Genomic DNA, 17,475 nt, shown 5'->3' on the forward strand with positions numbered 1-17,475 from the left:
AACACCAGTTTTCTATTTTGTTTTCTCCCTGAAGATACACTCAGCTTTCTTTGGCACACTGGCCACATTAAGTCTTCATCGGATTGTTGTTCTTTTGCTCTGTTACGATTCTCCTCCCCCCCCTCGCCCCCCGGCAAAGATTTTTTGGGTGCTTCTGCAAACCTTGGGATTCCTCTGAGCATCTCTCCTTCTAGTTTCTCAGTGGCTCCATTTTGGCTGCATTGCCATTGGCACTCAGCACCTGAATTCGCCATTAGAGGGAGTGATTTATATAGCACCATCAATGTGTTCTATATGAACCGGGTAACTGAGTATACAAATGTAATCTGCCCAATAAGCATAATTCTTTTGCCCTTTTAGAGGGGGAAGAAGAAATGTAATCTACAAATGCCATCTGCCCAATTTGCACAATCTTTCCCCCTTTATTCCAAGGCTAAAGAGCTGCACTAGGATCGGTGCATGTGTTGGCTTCTGCTTGGAGTACCTGCTTCATACATCATGTTGTGTGGTGTTGGAACAGAAGGACACCTCCTCCTTCAACCTAGGAAGAAGTTTGCCAGGCCTGGTAAGTATGCAAACTGGGTGTCTGGCCACAGAAACCAAGGAGATTTTCTCCTCTGCAAAATGACATTCACACCTGCTGACTTTCTGATTTCTTGACTCCATCCACTTTGCACCGCTCAACCTCATTATTTCTTCTGCCGGCTTGATCCTTCTCAGCTTTGTTTTGAGCTGCCTTGATCTCTGGACGTCTCCTTTCAAAGTCCAGATGCTTCCGAAGCTCCTCTCTCTTCTGGTGCTAAACACATGCCAGGGAAAAAACACTGCTTTCATTTCAGCTCCGCTCTGAGACTGCTCATAAAAGTAATTGTTATGCATGTCACATGGCTGCTATGGGTCATTCTGTGCAAATGTGGTTTTGAAATTACGGGTTCCTGAGCTCTGCAGTAGCCACCACCCTACAAAAGCAGGGAGCGTATTCCCATTTTTAGTAATTTTACCATTGCTGGTATGCAGACCAGTAAGTGGCATGAGAAAAACTGCCCTGAACTACCCCCCAAGAGAATATGTTGCCATCTGCGATAACTTGATCATCATCAATGCGTGAGAACAGTAACGATAATGTTCATAAAGATAAGAGCTGAGTCCCATACAGTGGGCGAGGTTGTTGTGAAGATGGGCACAACTACTCTGAAGCACGTGGTATATTGAAAGTGCTATATGGATCTTGGCTCTTCCTGCTCTACTGTTCTTAGATTCCATTTTTCCATAAATGGCTCTGCCATCTCTCCCTTGATACCCAACCATGCTGGAAACTCCCTTTCTCTCTCGGTCTCTCTGTCTCTTCCTTCAAATCCCTCCTCTTCTGCAAACCTGCCCCAACTCACTGCCCTCCAGATGTTTTAGACTACAACTCCCAGCAGCCTTGGCCATCATGACCATTGATTGGGGTGATGGGAGTTGGAAGTTCCAAACATCTAGCACCAGATTGTGGAAGGTTTGCGGACAAGGAGGGATTTGAAGGAAAAGAAAGGGGAGAGAGAGACAGAGAGAAAGAGAGGTGGCACCATACCGACTTTCTAAAAGGGCGTTTTAGGCATCTGTTGTTGTCTCTGCCTTCTCTCTCACACTGTCCCTCCTACTGTTGCCTCCTCAATATTGAAATTCAAAGCTAAATTACACCCTACATTAAATAAGTAGCATGCAGATGAGCTTCACTTGCTTTTTTACCTCCAAGTAAGCGCACTGCCCCTGATCCGGATCAGGTACGTGAAGCACATGTAGGAGAGGTTTAAACCTTCCCATCCAGTGTTGTTATTGCTTAAATTGCTTCCCCACGTGGGGTTTGTAAAACAAACTATCGCACACAAAAATCCTCCATTGCTGCCAGTGGAGGTTTTTCTTCTTTTGTTAGCTCTCATGTGTGGGGTTGGAATGTAGGAGGAAGAGGAGCTGTGTGAGAAGGTTTATATCTCCCCAATCGGGGCCCTGCACACATACTTGGAAGAAAGAGAAGCTCATTTGCACACAATGTCTTTAATGTAGTGTGTAGTTTAGCCCTTAGATTGTATGCTTCTGGGGTGGCTTGCTCATATTTTTTGTTTATTGTTAGGATTATGTTTCTATGCACGTGTGCATCGATGACAAGGAATAACTACAAAAACAACAACAGCAATCCATTAATAATGCTGCAACTTTGATGCAGATCCTGCCATAGTTAAAGTCTGCAAAACATTTCCTCCTTAGGGTATACAAATGTGTCATAGGCAAACATGGCTCACTGTGATTTTTTTAAATGCACAATTGCAATTGAAAAATAAATAAATAAAAGAAAAACAAATCTGAATCCAAATCCTACATCCTCCAACTTTTTCCTCTGCAGTTTTTGTTCCACAATTCGTTTCTGCCTCTCTTCCGAGAGCTGCTTTTTGTACTTTTCCTGGTCTTTCAGCTGCGGATGCTGCTGGATCTGCTGCTGGCGTTGAGGATCACAACGACTTTTGTTCTCCTGCTGAAGCCTCAGGAATTCACGGCGGAGGGTGGATTCACCGGGGAGATTAACAATGGAGCTTAATTTTTTTAAAAGAAGAGAGAGGAAATATCTGTTTGACTAACTGTAGTATTAAGACTACACAGCAAACACAAGAAGTGTCACTGGGGAATAGCTTGCTGTCCTACGTTACAGCATTAGAATGTTCCAGAAAATCTCCACAGAATCTCTGTCTCCCCAGCTCTTCTCTGTATTTACAATGTTTTAACAACTCTTCAGAATCCAGGCTAAAGCTGATTATCTGTTTGTTCACTGGAGATTTAACTTCACTGTTGCCTTCCCAAAACAAATTTTAGCATCTGTTCACACTTTATATTCAACTGAAAAACACTGAAAGGGAACAAAAGAGGATTCAGATATATTCTGAATTTGTATGGAAACCCATCTGGTTGAGATGGGGGTAGGGGTGGGAAGCAAACTTAATGGCCAGAGTAAGTATAATGCCCAGCATCATTCTTTAGCTTTGTGACTCTTGAAATGTGCAAAATCCATATCGTGAGATACCTTGATCAGGCCAACTCAAAGATCACCAAAACAGCACAAAACAGATTTCAAGATCTTCAACAGGCAAGATCTTCAGCCTTCCCCCTCAGCCCCCAAACTGCCTTTTGTAATGTATTGCCTCAGGAAGAGATCTGACGCTTGCACATTTTGTGATCTTTGAGTTGTCCTGATAAAAGTATTACACTATATGGATTTTGGAATTTTTCTAGTGGCCAACATGGTTGCCTTGATTGATTGACTGATTGATTGATTGAAACGTGCAGTTCAGGTAGGGTCTAATCTTTCTCATCCCTCCGTTGGACCACATCACCCAGTGCCCTCATCTTCCTTGTGGGGTTGGCCCAAGGCATTTTGCTGACGGAGGCAAAGCTGCCCCACACACCTCCATCCCATGTACAGAAGCCACCCAGGCTGGCCAGTGAATGTTACTTCAGCACCGGCAATGGGACAGCATCCTTGACTGCACCTGAGGCAACAGGGTAGCTTAGATGGCACAGGCCATCTATACTACATTGTATATGCGGCTCTGAACCCAAACCACCAACTGCTGCCTGAGGCAGCTGCTTCACTCTGCCTAACAGTGGGGTAGGCTCTCCTTGCTTGAACACTATTGTCTCCATCGCTCCTGGTGTGGACACAGCCTGCGCAGGCCAGTTTACCTGCTTCCCCACATGGTGAATTCAGCAGCAGTAGGGTGACAGCTTACCAGAAAAGAGGTAAGCATTGCCAAAAAAGAGGATACAGATTTGCATGAAATTTGACCTTGGTTCTCCTTCGTCTTCATTCAGCTCATCACCTTCTTCCTCGCTTCCACTGTATTCGTACTCAGTTTCATCTGAAAGGGGGGGGGCAACCAAATCCAAATAAGAAATCTAAATGCTCCAAGTGCTGTATCCTCCCTCCCCAGACATACATTGCAACAAGCCTATAAACTGGCAAACATTTTAAACTTAGGGACCCTCTATATTCACTTTGCTTGTGGTTATTTCGGATGCTAATTTATTTAGGGCACACTTCTATGCATATTTAGGCACAAGAAGTCCTACACTTCCCAGCATTCCCCATCCAGCCATGTTGGCTGGGGAATGCTGGGAGGTGTAGGACTTTTGTGTGTCTAAACATGCATAGGAGTGCACCCTTAATTATTGATTTTATCTGTCTGCAATGATGATGAAGTCCTGTAATAGCCTAATTGGTTAAACGATCAGTCTTTCACTACTATTTATATATATACCCACCTCTCACTGAGGTCCTGCAGGAGTTTCAAAAAGTTTGTTTGTTTGTTGGACTGAAACTCAAGATGGGTTTTCAAAAGCTGAGTGTGCTCTCTCTCTCTCTCTCTCTCTCTCACACACACACACACACACTCACCCAGCACCACATGATCTGAAACCGCAATGAAGTTTTGTTCTCCATTACATTTGGGGATTGCTATGGTTCTACAAGGAAGCTGTGCTAATTACCTGAGGCAAATCTTTGTCCTAAAATATAGCAAAGCATTAACATCACAGAACAGCAGGCATTAAGCTTGCAGGATTCACTTTGTGTTTTTACTCGAACCTCCTAAAATGCTAGAATTTTAGACATACACTTAGACCTGAAGAATTTTAAGCCCAGTAATTTCTTCTGAGTACCAGAACTCATTGTATGGAATTATTCTTATTATTCCTATTATTTTCAAATTTGAAGGTCTGTCAACTATTAATTAATAAACCTGACACTAAAGAATCCAAACGCCAAAAACGTGTGCAAAATCCAATTTTGAAAATTCAAATGCTGCTGAATTTGAAATTTTAGAACATTCCTATTCCAACTCCAAATAAACTTATTTCTTACAAGTCCTTTTGAAAGCTCAGAGGTCTTCCATTCAGGAAAGTATTAGTTCAGGAAAGTATTAGCACCAAGCAACTTAGCATCAACAATTATCCACCCATAAAATATCTCAAAGCATTCACTGCACCACAATACCAACATCTTTTGTCCTAAATTCACTATTGTGCTGCTCTTTAATGTAGCCTTATAAACAAGCCTCCAAAGTTACTAGCCTGCAAACATTTTTACTAGCCTGCTGTGGGCTGGCAGAGGAGGGATGGAGAGATACATTTCTATGCTGGGTGTGGAGAGTGGGGCTTCCTGCCTGTAGAAACCCAAGGGTGCAAAGGACAGATAAGAACATAAGAACTGGCATGATGAATCTGACTCAGGTTATATTTAGTCTAACTTTCTGTTCACACAGTGGCCAACCAGCCAACTATGGGAAGCCCACAAGTAGGACATGAGTGCAATAGCACCCTTGTGTTCCCCAGCAAATGGTATACAGAGGTATACTACCTCTGATACTGGAGGTAGCTGGCATATAGCTATCAGAGCTAGTAGCCATTGATAGCCTTCTCCTCCATGAATTTGTCCACCCCCTTTTAAAACTATCTAAATTGGTGGCCATCACTATGTCTTGTGGTCATGAATTCCATAGTTTAACTATGTGCTGTGTGAAAAAGTCCTTCCTTTTATCTGTCCCGAATCTTCTTCCAACCAGCTTCACAGGATGACCCTATTGGGTTCTAGTATTATGGGACGAACAGGGACAAAATGTCTCCCTATCCACTTTCTCCATACCATGTATATTGATGAAGCATGGCATTATGCTCATGCACCTGCACTGAATTCCATGCACTCCCCTGCATGCAATTCCTGGTGGCCTACAGCGATCAGGCTAATGCTTAAATGTGAGGGGTTGTATCCAATGGTATCATTCTGGCAGTGGGAGGGAACCAGTGGTGGAACATATTTCCCTCTCATGCCTCCAGCCCTTTGCCGCCACCCCCAATCTGGTCTGGACTGTTGGGGGACCCTCTGGGGGAGATTTGGGGCACACGCAAGGAGCTTCAGGGGGGAGGAGAGGACAGGAAAATCCTGTTGTGTAAGCAGAAGTCCCATTGTGTGAGTGAACATCTGCTTGCACACGGGTTGGATCCAACTCAAGGCTTCTTTATAGTGCCTTTGGAGATTTTGGATCATAACTTGAGCCAAAAAAAGCAAAACATTCTTATCCATCTTATCCTTGTTCAGAGGTGCTCAAATCTCCTTAGGAATTTGTCAGGTAGTGAGTGAACCCTTTTGAAATTCTGGCTTAATCCTCTCAGTGCATATTTGTAAAGGCAGATCCTTATGAAAACAGAGTTTCACACGATTTTTTTTGTGCACACAAGATGTTGCAAGTGTGCACCTAAAAATGTAATGTGTGAATGCAACTAACATATTTACAGATACCTCTGTCATGCAGGTATACTAAATAGGGAACCAGGATTGGCTGAGGTTCCCTGTCATAGAATCATAGAATCATGGAATAGTATGGTTGGAAGGGGCCTACAAGACCATCGAGTCCAACCCCCTGCTCAATTCCAGGAATCCAAGCCAGAGCATCCCTGACAGATCACTGTCCAGTCTCATCTTGAATGCCCGCAGTGTGGGAGAGCCCACCGCCTCCCTAGGGAATTGGTTCCATTGTTGTATTGCTCTAACAGTCAGGAAGTTTCTCCTGATGTTCAGCCGGAATCTGGCCTCCTTTCACTTGAGCCCATTATTCCGTGTCTTGCATTCTGGGATGATCGAGAAGAGATCCTGGCCTTCCTTGAAGAGCGCTATCCTATCTCCCCTCAGTCTTCTCTTCTCAAGGCTAAACATGCCCAGTTCTTTCAGTCTCTCTTCATAGGGCTTTGTTTCCAGTCCCCTAATCATCTTTGTTGCCCTCCTCTGAACCCTCTTCAGCTTGTCTGCATCCTTCTTAAAGTGCAGTGCCCAGAACTGGACACAGTACTCCAGATCAGGCCTAACCAGTGCTGAGTAGAGGGGAATTAGTGCTTCCTGGGATTTGGAAGCTATGCTTCTATTAATGCAGACCAAAAGAGCATTTGCCTTTTTTGCAGCCACATCACATGGTTGGCTCATATTCAGCTTGTGTTGGACAACAATTCCAAGATCCTTCTTGCTTGTACTTGAGCCACGTATCGCCCATCTTGTAACTGTGCATTTGGTTTCTTTTTCCTAGGTGCAGAACTTGGCATTTCTCCCTATTAAATTTCATTCTGTTGTTTTCTGCCCAGAGAGTGTGTACATTCAACGGCAACCCCAAGTTTGTCTCTACATAATGTGTGAACCAGTCTTCATTCCTTTCCCTTCCATACGAAACATTGCGAAAGTTAACAGGGATGAAGCTGGCAGTATTATGGATTTTACCTTTCTCTCCCTTTTTCTTCCTGGTTCTGTCTAGATGGTCCTTCAGCAAGATGCGCACTTGCCGTTCGTTCTGCATGTCTCTGATGAAGGTGTGCTTGAGCAGGGTTTCTGTTGCTGGGCGATGCATGTAGTTCTTAACCAAGCAACTGTCGACAAAGTTAAGAAATTTCTTTGACCTAGAAAACAGAGAAAGGAAAAGCAGATGCTGATTGATGAAAACTGCAGTTCACTCAGGGCTTCTCTCTTGTCTCTCCTCAAAGAGTTTGACAGGATGCCTCAACAAGCTTTGCCAAGCTGTTGTGCAGGGCAGCGCATGGCCCATAATGGAGGCAGGCCTAGTCAAAAGAAAGGGAAGGAGCAAGGCATTATGGGTGTCAGAGCTGGTGGTCTGGCCAGTACTGGCCCAGGGAGGTGGTCAAGACAAGTGATGCCAGCGGAGAGCAGCTCAGTGCAGTAGAGGCTGGTAGCTCCAATTTCGGTTTAGAGTTTAGAATTCTGGCTGGTTCTGACTGAAACCCAGGATAGATTCACAGCCCACCAAACTGGAGCCTCCAGCCTCCATTGGCTTAGAGTATGATCAGTTATTCAGACCGAGGAGCCAAGCCACATCCAGAAGCTTTACGGGACCAGGCAGAGCACTGCTGGCTCCCTGTGTCACCTGACCTTTACTGAAGTAGCAGTTGGGATACCATCCTCTGGACACCTGCAGTGCTGACCTGCAGCATATAGCAGCTCTGTGGCTCCTTTTTCTGGCAAGCTATCACAGTGGTGCGGAGCCTGGGGCCTGAGTGCTGAACCGTGTCCCCAAAATAGGTTCAGCACCTTGGAGTTCTGGCTGCTTCTGACTGAAACCCACGACGAATTCGCAGCCACACCAAAATCGGAGCCACCAGCCTCCACTGTTTCCTTGCTCTGTTTGAATGTAGCCCACATTCATCTAAACCAGGAGTCTGCACAAAGGATGTTACATCAATGGCCAAAATGCCAGTGTGCATAAGACCTTAGACCAACGGATACTATAACATCACAGTGTCTGGGGTGCACAGAAAACTTTCAAGAATTCAAATAAAAGCTGCCACCAGACAGAACTGTACTGCAAGCTGATATGCTAGCATTGATTGCCGTTTAAAAGATGTGCATTACCATTTCCTAGATTTCAGTTTTGGGGGCGGGTTCCGTGGAATGAGAAAGAGCGCCCTCATGGGATGCATGTCACACAAGGCTGCAAGAAAGAAAGAAAGAAAGAAAGAAAGAAAGAAAGAAAGAAAAAGACACAAACTGTTAAAATGGACACTTTGGTATGGTTCACACATGCACATTATCACTTGATTTCTCTACACTTGATTTCATCGTGTGCTTGATGGTGGGCAGCTGAATGCGCTAAGGGACCGCACTGAGAAGCACTGCGTGCAAAGCGATCCGATCATTATCTATGATGTTCTGTGATGGTGCATTCATATGAAAGCATCAAGTTCATGACATGGCAGCACATGCGAGGTTTTATGGGGTGTTGCCATTATCTCATGTAACAGTGCATGTCTGAACTGGTCCGTGATGCCAAGATGCTAAATGTGTGAACTAACTTCACTGAAAAGACCTGCTGAGATCACTTGATGTGATATGAAAGTTCTACCCGAGGTATGTTTGAACTGTGCAGCCCCATTCACACATGAAGTCCTTCACCTGATGAACATGCATGTGTGAAGCAACCCCCTCCTTTTTCTATGTGCTTCCTGTGCTTGGCTCCTGAAGCAAGCCAAATGAATTGCTTATGTCATGTGATTTTGTCCAGTTGCCGAAGCCATGTTATTTCATAAGTTCCTCTGTCTGTATCATTTGACCCAGAAAACCACAACCCTTGCAGCTGTGGCAGTGGGAGAAGGGGATCTGTGGAACAGACGTGGTAAGCGTATTAGGCTGGATTCCCACCACACAGTGGCTTCAAAAGGGGGTGGGTACTGGTTGTGCTAACATATGCTGAGTACTAGCAAAGTTTCTTGCTTTGGGCAACAGTGTGGCCAGTTCATGCGTGCGTGGGGAATTAATTACTCTTAACAACAAATAAAATAAAGCTATTATTCTCTTTAGTAACCACAAGGGTGCTTGACTGGAAGATGTGAATACTTGGAAAGATAGATATTCAACCAATGGTTTACAAGGGCACTGTCAACAAGAAGCTTGATCATGTAACAAATGGTGAGGCACAACTAACTCACGGGGAGCTCCTTCGGCCATCTCTATTGCTGTGATTCCCAGCGACCACAAGTCACTCTAAAGGAAAAGAGAGAGCAAATACAGTAAAAATGATAACAGAATGTTGGCCTGCACCACTTACGCCACCAAGGTGAATGAGGCCTCCACGGGTATGATAAATCTTCCTTGTATTGCCTGCCTATGGCTGCCAAAACAGGTGAGGGGTCAAGTGTGAGTGTGTCTGTGCATGCATGCGCATGCACATGCATATCAGGACAAATAATAATGGCTGATGGACTTTGTTTGGCTTGGTGGACAAGAAGTTATTCAAGCCTGATATAAACCTTTCTGGCTTAAATTGATTCAGTTCCAACCACATCACAGAGGCAACAAAATGTCTTTCATTATTTTCCTTGACTAGGGACGGTGCAGGTGCCCGATTCAGTCTGGGAATCCAGTGGAACTGCCCCTACCTGCACCCCTGAGCCCCACTTGCTGAACCTCTGCCTCTGCTTGCCCCCTGCCCGCGCTCGGCCTGCACTCACCCTGGTGGCCTCATCGAGCTTCGCAGTCACCATTTTTTGAGAAATAAAGCGGTGATTGCAAAAACGCACATATTTGAGCACACACGAAAATGCACACTTTTGCGAATGTGCATTTTCACACACATATGCACCTCCTCAAAATGTGCATTTGACACATGAGAATATGCACATTTGCAAAAATGCACATTTTCGCCCGTACAAAAACATGCGCATTTTTGCAATCGCCATTGTATTTTTTTAAAAAAATGGTGACCGTGGAGCTCAACAAGGCCACTGGGATGAGTGTGGGCTGCTTGCTAAGCATGGGAGGGGCTCGAGTGCGGTTTGGGGACTGGCGAGCAGGGGCAGAAGCTGGGCAGACGTCCAGAAAACCTGGATAGGGGTGAGTTCGCACATCCTTATTCCTGACCCTTATTGATCTATTTATTTATTAGTAATATTTATTGCTTAATATAATAATATCCCTGTTAAACTATGTATTGGTGATGTGCCTGTTTATTGTGCTCATTGGTCATGATTTTAAGTTACAGCGAAGTGTAGAAGGGAGGAAGTTAAAACTAGTGGATCTGTCAATGTCAGTTTCTCATTTTTTCAATATTAAGTTTGGTTCATATGGAACACTGAGATTTTTTTTTTTAGGTTCACATAAAATTATATGGATATTTGTGTGCATTTCTCCTAATACGTGCATTCTTGTACACACACTTGACTAATATACACATTTTTGCAAGAATCTTTCTTAATATAATACATTCTTGAACTTTATTTTCACGAATGCATGCATCAGTGTGCAATTTCCCCAGGTATATGCTTTTTTAAAAAAACCGGAGAATGCCATCACAAAATTCTGCGAAGTGTGAATTTAGAAGTATAATTGAGTTTCGGTTCACTTATTGGTTCAAAAGTGAGAATTTCTCCCCCATCCTTACTGAAAACTGACTGAACTGGCATTGAGGAAGAAAACAGAGGAGAGGAGATTGCAACAGTCAAGACGTGAAGTGAGCAGGGCAAAGCAGGGGTTCAACCTTAGGTCCAGAAGGGAAACTGAGGAAGAAATGGCAATGGTCTGAATAGGGGACAGAGGAAAGTTGGATGCAGAAGAGAATGGAAAGCAATATTTATGAGGTGGAGGCAAGGTAGATTGTAGTGGTGCTGAGCACAGCAGTTGATTCTGAGAAGAATCAAATCATTTTTTCCACAAAGGGAGGGGGGATGCATGTGAGAACAAAGTGTGTGTTTTTATTGCTTTGGCCAAATGCTTGGGCAGGAAGTTGGCAAGAGGACAGTAAGCAGCAGTAGTAGGACTTACTCTGTAGTCATATGTTGATTCTGGGTTTTCATCACAAGCAATGACCTCGGGGGCCATCCAGTAGGGAGTCCCGATGAATGTGTTTCTTCTGCCAATTGTCCTGTCTAGTTGAGCACTTACTCCAAAATCCACTGCAAAAGCCAACCAGGCACAAAGCAATGACGAAAATAAGGCAGGTGTGCAGCCACATGCTATGTTGGTATCTACATATTTATCACAAGATGAGGACCCAATATACACATGCAGGGATGTCCCTTGATTTCTCATCACTTGCTCAAAGGTATGCAGCTCAATATGTGAACCAATTCCAATGAAAAGCATTGTGTTTAAGGTGGTTATGGCGAGGACGATAATTAGGACTGCAGTGTTTAGTCAGCCAAGCAGTATCGATTATAATCTTCCAATTGATTAAAAATGTGCTCCCAGCTACTCAGACAGCAGGTTTAAAAAACACACAATGTTAATGGGTTTTTTTAAAAAAAATGTAAGCACTTACAAATCTGTGGATGGCAGCCATATTCTAAGAAGGGGAATACCCTCTTGGAAGGGGCATTCCTAGTTCTCTCACACACATAGGAGGGAATGCCTCTTCTAATAACCTCTTGGAAGGGGCATTTGTAGTTCTCTCACACATAGAAGGGAATGCCTCTTTTAAAACCCCCTTGGAATAAGCATTCCTAGTTCTCTCTCTCACAGGAGGTAATGCCTCTTCTAATAGCCTCTTGAAAGGGGCATTGCTCTGTCATAAAGAAGGGAATGCCTCTTCTAAGATAGTGGCTGTTTTGACACATGCATGAATAATCTAAAAACAAAGAAAGAATGCTTCTTTCCCTCTTCAGAACAAATGCTTTATTAATACAAACATTTTATGCACATTTACTAGATTTATGGAGGGAGCAATCCTATGGCTGCTTGTCAGCGGCTAGACAGCCATAGGATATCTGGTTTTCTGGGAACTGATCTCCCCCCACTTCCATGCTGCCTTGGAGGCAGCGCAGAACAGCTCCATGCTCTGTGCTCACTAGAGGAGCGCGGAGCGGCTGAAATGGGGCGTTCCTGGAGGGTGTTCAGGGGTGGGGAGGGCAGAAATACCTGTATGACACATCCTCCTCCCCCGCTCTGCCCTCCTGCTGCAAATGCAGGGCAGGAGAAGCATGGAGGAAACGATCCCCTCGTGCTTCTCCTTCCCTGCACTGGATACGTGGTCGCCTCCGAGTTCAGAGGCAGCCGCGTATCTGCATAGGATTGAGCCCTTAACAGATTAAAATTTAGATGACTAAGCCATGGGAATAAATGAAAGCCCCAATAATAATATTTATTGTTATTCACATTGCATCATCAATGTACATGGAACTTTACAGAGTAATGTGATAAAAAAGATGGGTCTCTGCCCAGAGGACCTTACAATTGACAGTGACAGAGACAACGGAAGGGAGGGAGGATAGACAATAGTAACAGGGGACAAATACATGAAAATATAGGTTTGGCTTACATGTAACAAGAAACCATGGTTTCCTTCTTTGAGAACGAGCTGTGGCGAGCCTCAGGTTAGCACACTCTCTCCTCCCCTGTTTTGTGCCCTCAAGGAAGTAAAGCTTTTCATTTGAAGTTAACTGCAGTTCCATATAATATACAGACTTAAGGAACTGTGCTTTTGTTTATAATTTGAGAACAAGCCAGGATTTGAAACCATGGGTTGATTCTGGCTTGTTCCCACTAACAATAGCTTAAACAAACCACAGTTCCTTGAGCTCAGATGTCACAAAGAACTGTGACTTGGTTAAAATGGAAAATGGAAGCTCTCAGTCTTCTCCTCACAGGCCCAAAAGAAAAGAAGGGGGAAGCATGCAGCACAGTGGTTTAACACAGCTCATCCTCATAGCAGGAAACCGTGGCTTCTTGTTTTGTCTAAACTGAGACAATGTGACAGTGTTGCTGAGATGCCATTTGAGTTGGAGATGAGATGTAAGGTGGGATGTTCTGACTACAGTGTATGATCTGCATTTGAACGTTCACTCACGCCAACCAGCACTCAAAGCTGCAGAAACAACGGTCATGCATATGGGAATCAGCTGGAGGACTGTGCCTGACGTAACAATTTCACAAAAATTTAACAAATCCTTAAAGATACTCTCCAAACTCATTCGCTATTCTCACTGAGGGACCATAAAGAGATATTGGTGATTTCCTTCACCTGAGGAGAAAGCTTTACTGTATGTTTCCAAGAGAACATTACAAAGAAAGAGAGAAAATTAAAAGGGAAAAAAAAACACTTAAAGAAATATTATTGTTGACAATCCAGTCTCTTCATGACACTATTGATAAATTTAAATCATCTCTATCCTCTGGCTGATCCTTGAGCATTATAATGAGAGAGATACATTTGGTAGCACATCAGAGTCTCCATCCAAAATACAAGGATCACATACCTAGTTTTACTTCGGCGTTTTCTGTTAGGAGCACATTCTGCCCTTTAATATCTCGGTGGATAACATGATGAGCATGTAAATGCGCTAATCCCTAGAAGAAGAAAATCACACAGATTTAGCTTTCTTGCCCTTTGGTGCTTCGTTCAGTGGCAACTAGAAAGGGCTCCTATCTTAGGGGATGAAATGATAGGCTCTCCCACCAAGGATACTTTTCCAGGCGTGGTGGGAGAGAGATTCTGTTATTGGGAGATTTGATCATTAGGAACGTGCTGAAATGGGCCTCTGACAGGACCGCTGACTGTATGGTGACTTGCCTTCCTGCTGCGATGGTTGTTGACATTGTGTTATCTAGATAGGCTAGCTCAAGGAGGAAGCACTGGCCATGGCACATGCAGGCACCCCAAACGTTGAGAAATACAGCTGTTTGTTCCTGAAAGCCATATTTAGGCTGCTAGGTAAGATGGTGTAATTAAGACTCTCCATGTTTGCATTTTTAGAAATTCTACCAGTTCCACATACAAGGTCAGCTACCTTGATGGTAGAAAAGACCATTTACGCCTGTAATTTTGTGTAAATGGACCTCTTTACGGCCACCATTTATGTAAAATGGTGATATACAAAAAAGGTCAAGCCACCATTCTGCAGAAAATGGTGGCTTGGCAGAGTAATGGGACACTGTGTGTCCATGGACCACTGAACAGGGTCAGCCAGCTGGCGGGGGTCTAGCGAGCGGCACATGGTGCAAGAAGGGGTGAGTTCACCCATACCTATCATTGAGCCTTTTGGGTTCTTTTGCGCTACAGATTTTTTGTACTTCTGCAAATCTTGAGGTTCATCCCAAGCACGCTGATCTCTCCTTCTCCTTTCTCAGTAGCCTTGTTTTGACTACATTAGGGATGTATTAGAATTTCATTTTTGCTCACAAAACATGCGAGCATACCCTGTTGGAAGCTCTGCACTTGAGCGTGAGGGCCAGCATGTGTCCACTGAAAATATTCATGATTTGGCAAACACGCGCTCGCGTTTGTCACATTCCCAATTCCCAGTTCAATTCGCGCAGATTTCCTAGTTTGTGAAAATTTCCTCCATGGATTGAATCAGCCCCACTTTTGTTTATGGAGGAAAGTTGCACAAATTGGGCAAATTTGGGGAAACTTGCGCAAATCTCTCATTCGATTGCTGCTTGGTTTACGCCAGTTTCCTGTTCGCGCAGAGCAAGCAGTGATCGCAAACACGTATGGGAATCGGGCAGGAGATGAGTGGCAAGATGATATTCAGAGAATCCTGGCACTCTTGAATGTTGCTTGTTCACCCATTCCTAGACTATATCGCCATCATAACTCTGCACATGAGTTTGCTATTAGTATACATGATGTCGATTATCATCACCATAATCATTATCATTATTAAATGGATTTCGAGCCTGCATGGTAGGCTGTATACTCTCCCAAGGCGGTTTACAACAGATCAACACAATACATGTTGTTATGTGCATGTTATTTCAAATTCAGTATCAAAGCAACACTGATGCTTTCTCCAAAATGTCATTAAGACGACACTCACCCTGAGAACTTCTCTACATATATATGCGATCCAGTCTTCCTTGAAACAGTTTCCTTTCGTCTTCTTCACCAAATCTGTTACAGACCCAGCTCCGCAATATTCCATTACTAACTGGGGAATGGCAAAAACACAGATTGATTGCAAAATGCAGAGGGCTATGTAAAATGCAAACTGTCTAGTTAGATGTACAATGATGAACAATTTATTTATTTATTTATTACATTTATATCCCACCTTTTTTCCTCCTTAAGGAACCCAAGGCAGCTTACACAATCCTCCTCCTCCATTTTATCCTCACAACAACAACCCTGTGAGGTGGGTTGGGCTGAGAGTCTGTGACTGGCCCAAAATCACCCAGTGAGCTTCCATGGCTGAGCGGGGACTAGAACCCGGATCTCCTGGCTCCCAGTCCAACACTCTCACCATTACAACACACTGGCTCTCTTCAAAAAAAAATCTTCATTAAAAACATTTGCTCCAGGTTTGGTCCACTGGTGGCCCAATCCCAGCATTTCCAGAGCAAACCATAAATGGAGTGCACCCAACTACCGTGCTACTTGAAGCAACTTAAAATGTCATGCTACAGCCCAGCTCAGATGACATAAGAACGTAAGAAGAGCCCTGCTGGATCAGACCAAGGGTCCATCTAGTCCAGCATTCTGTTCACACAGTGGCCAACCAGCTGCCCACGGGAAACCCACAAGCAGGACGTGAGTGCAACAGCACCATCCCACTCATGTTGCCCAGCAACTGGTGTACATAGGCAGACTGCCTCTGATCCTGGAGGTAGCACATAGCCATCAGGACTAGTAGCCACTGATAGCCTTCTCCTCCATGAATTTGTCTAACCCCATTTTAAAGCCATTCAAAATGGTGACCATCACTATATCTCATGGAAGTGAATTCCATAGTTTAATTATGCACTGTGTGAAGAAGTCAGAGCTGTGCCTTGTGCTTACATGTTCTCCCCTCCTCCACCACCTCCCTCTTCTCCGTGCATGCTCTGAGTCCCTTAAGCACTGTATGGGTCATAATAACCCTACTTGCTATGGTCCCAATCTGGCAACTTATGGTTAACACAAGCCATAGTTGTGACCAAACCTGAATCAGCAATCATGGGTTAAACTAGCTTTCTCATTCTGGTTTGGTGGTAAACTATGGATTTAAGTAAGCATACTTTGTCCCAACTGGATGCCAAGGCAAGCCATGGTGAGAACAAACAAGAAAGCTAGGAAGGAACTGGGTCGTGTGAAAGGAGGGAGGAGTGGAGACAAGGGAGCATGTGAGCCCCAACACTGTTCCTGAGAACCAGACCATGGTTTGGTTGTGACATCTGAACTAAGTGTATGTTAGCCTCCTGTGCATGTAGGATTGAATTAAATCATGTGTTTATTTATTACTTATTTATTTATACCGTTCAATATCTGAAGCTCCCTGGGTGGTTCACAGAAGTTAAAACCATAAGATACAACAACATGATAAAACATAATATTAAACTTTAGAAGTGTAAAACTACAATATAAAAGCCAGCAGTAATGTTAAGATCAAAAAAATATATACAATAAGGATGCAATCCGATGCATGTTTAGACAGGAAAATGTCCTACAACTCCCAGCATGCCCCAACTAGCCATTAACATTGAATCATAATGCATTTAAAAACAACAAAGCCTGATGGACTAAAATGCCTCGGAGAATAAAAGGTCTTTACTGGCACCAAAAAGACCACAATATATGTGCCAGGCTAGCCTCTCTGGGGAGAGCATTCTAAAACAGGGTGCCACCACCATAAAGGCCCTCTAACAATGTTTTCTTAACATCTACCATGCCAATCCAGTGGCTGGCAAGTTCTGGGAGGGATTGTATTGCCATACGTTGACTTCTGAAATAGTGAATGGATTATGATAAGATCTTAAGTCTGGGCTTTAACGTCTTGCCTTTTTCAATCAGCAGCTTTACAAAGTCACTGTCTGTTCAAAGAAACTTTGGAGAACCCTGAAAGAAGAGCTTATCCTTTCAGTGCATTGGGATTTTTGGTCCTGATAATAAAACTTGGGTCACCCAGTGCCAGAATTTGACCAGTTCTTGTTGGCTTTAGGATGTCACTCTCCTGTTCCCCAGAGATCCCTTCTGAAACGTGTACAAA

The 17,475-nt window shown here is 43.9% G+C and overlaps 1 protein-coding gene across 1 annotated transcript in view; it reads right to left on the reverse strand.

Moving 5' to 3' along the window:
- NRK (Nik related kinase) overlaps positions 1 to 17,475 on the reverse strand; it is a 138,309-nt gene that overhangs the window by 71,345 nt on the left and 49,489 nt on the right. Inside the window, exons 5-13 of the mRNA XM_084813733.1 lie at positions 15,331 to 15,441; positions 13,768 to 13,858; positions 11,339 to 11,469; positions 9,508 to 9,562; positions 8,435 to 8,513; positions 7,292 to 7,467; positions 3,818 to 3,890; positions 2,360 to 2,570; positions 638 to 799 (exon numbers count right to left, since the gene is read on the reverse strand). Coding sequence (XP_084669859.1) covers positions 638 to 799; positions 2,360 to 2,570; positions 3,818 to 3,890; positions 7,292 to 7,467; positions 8,435 to 8,513; positions 9,508 to 9,562; positions 11,339 to 11,469; positions 13,768 to 13,858; positions 15,331 to 15,441 — 1,089 coding nt within the window. The remainder of the gene's footprint in view (positions 1 to 637; positions 800 to 2,359; positions 2,571 to 3,817; positions 3,891 to 7,291; positions 7,468 to 8,434; positions 8,514 to 9,507; positions 9,563 to 11,338; positions 11,470 to 13,767; positions 13,859 to 15,330; positions 15,442 to 17,475) is intronic.

The sequence above is a fragment of the Heloderma suspectum genome, chromosome 9 (genome assembly GCF_057233095.1).
Source record: "Heloderma suspectum isolate Gila_16-S chromosome 9, 16-S_ref, whole genome shotgun sequence".
NCBI classification, from domain to species: domain Eukaryota; kingdom Metazoa; phylum Chordata; class Lepidosauria; order Squamata; family Helodermatidae; genus Heloderma; species Heloderma suspectum.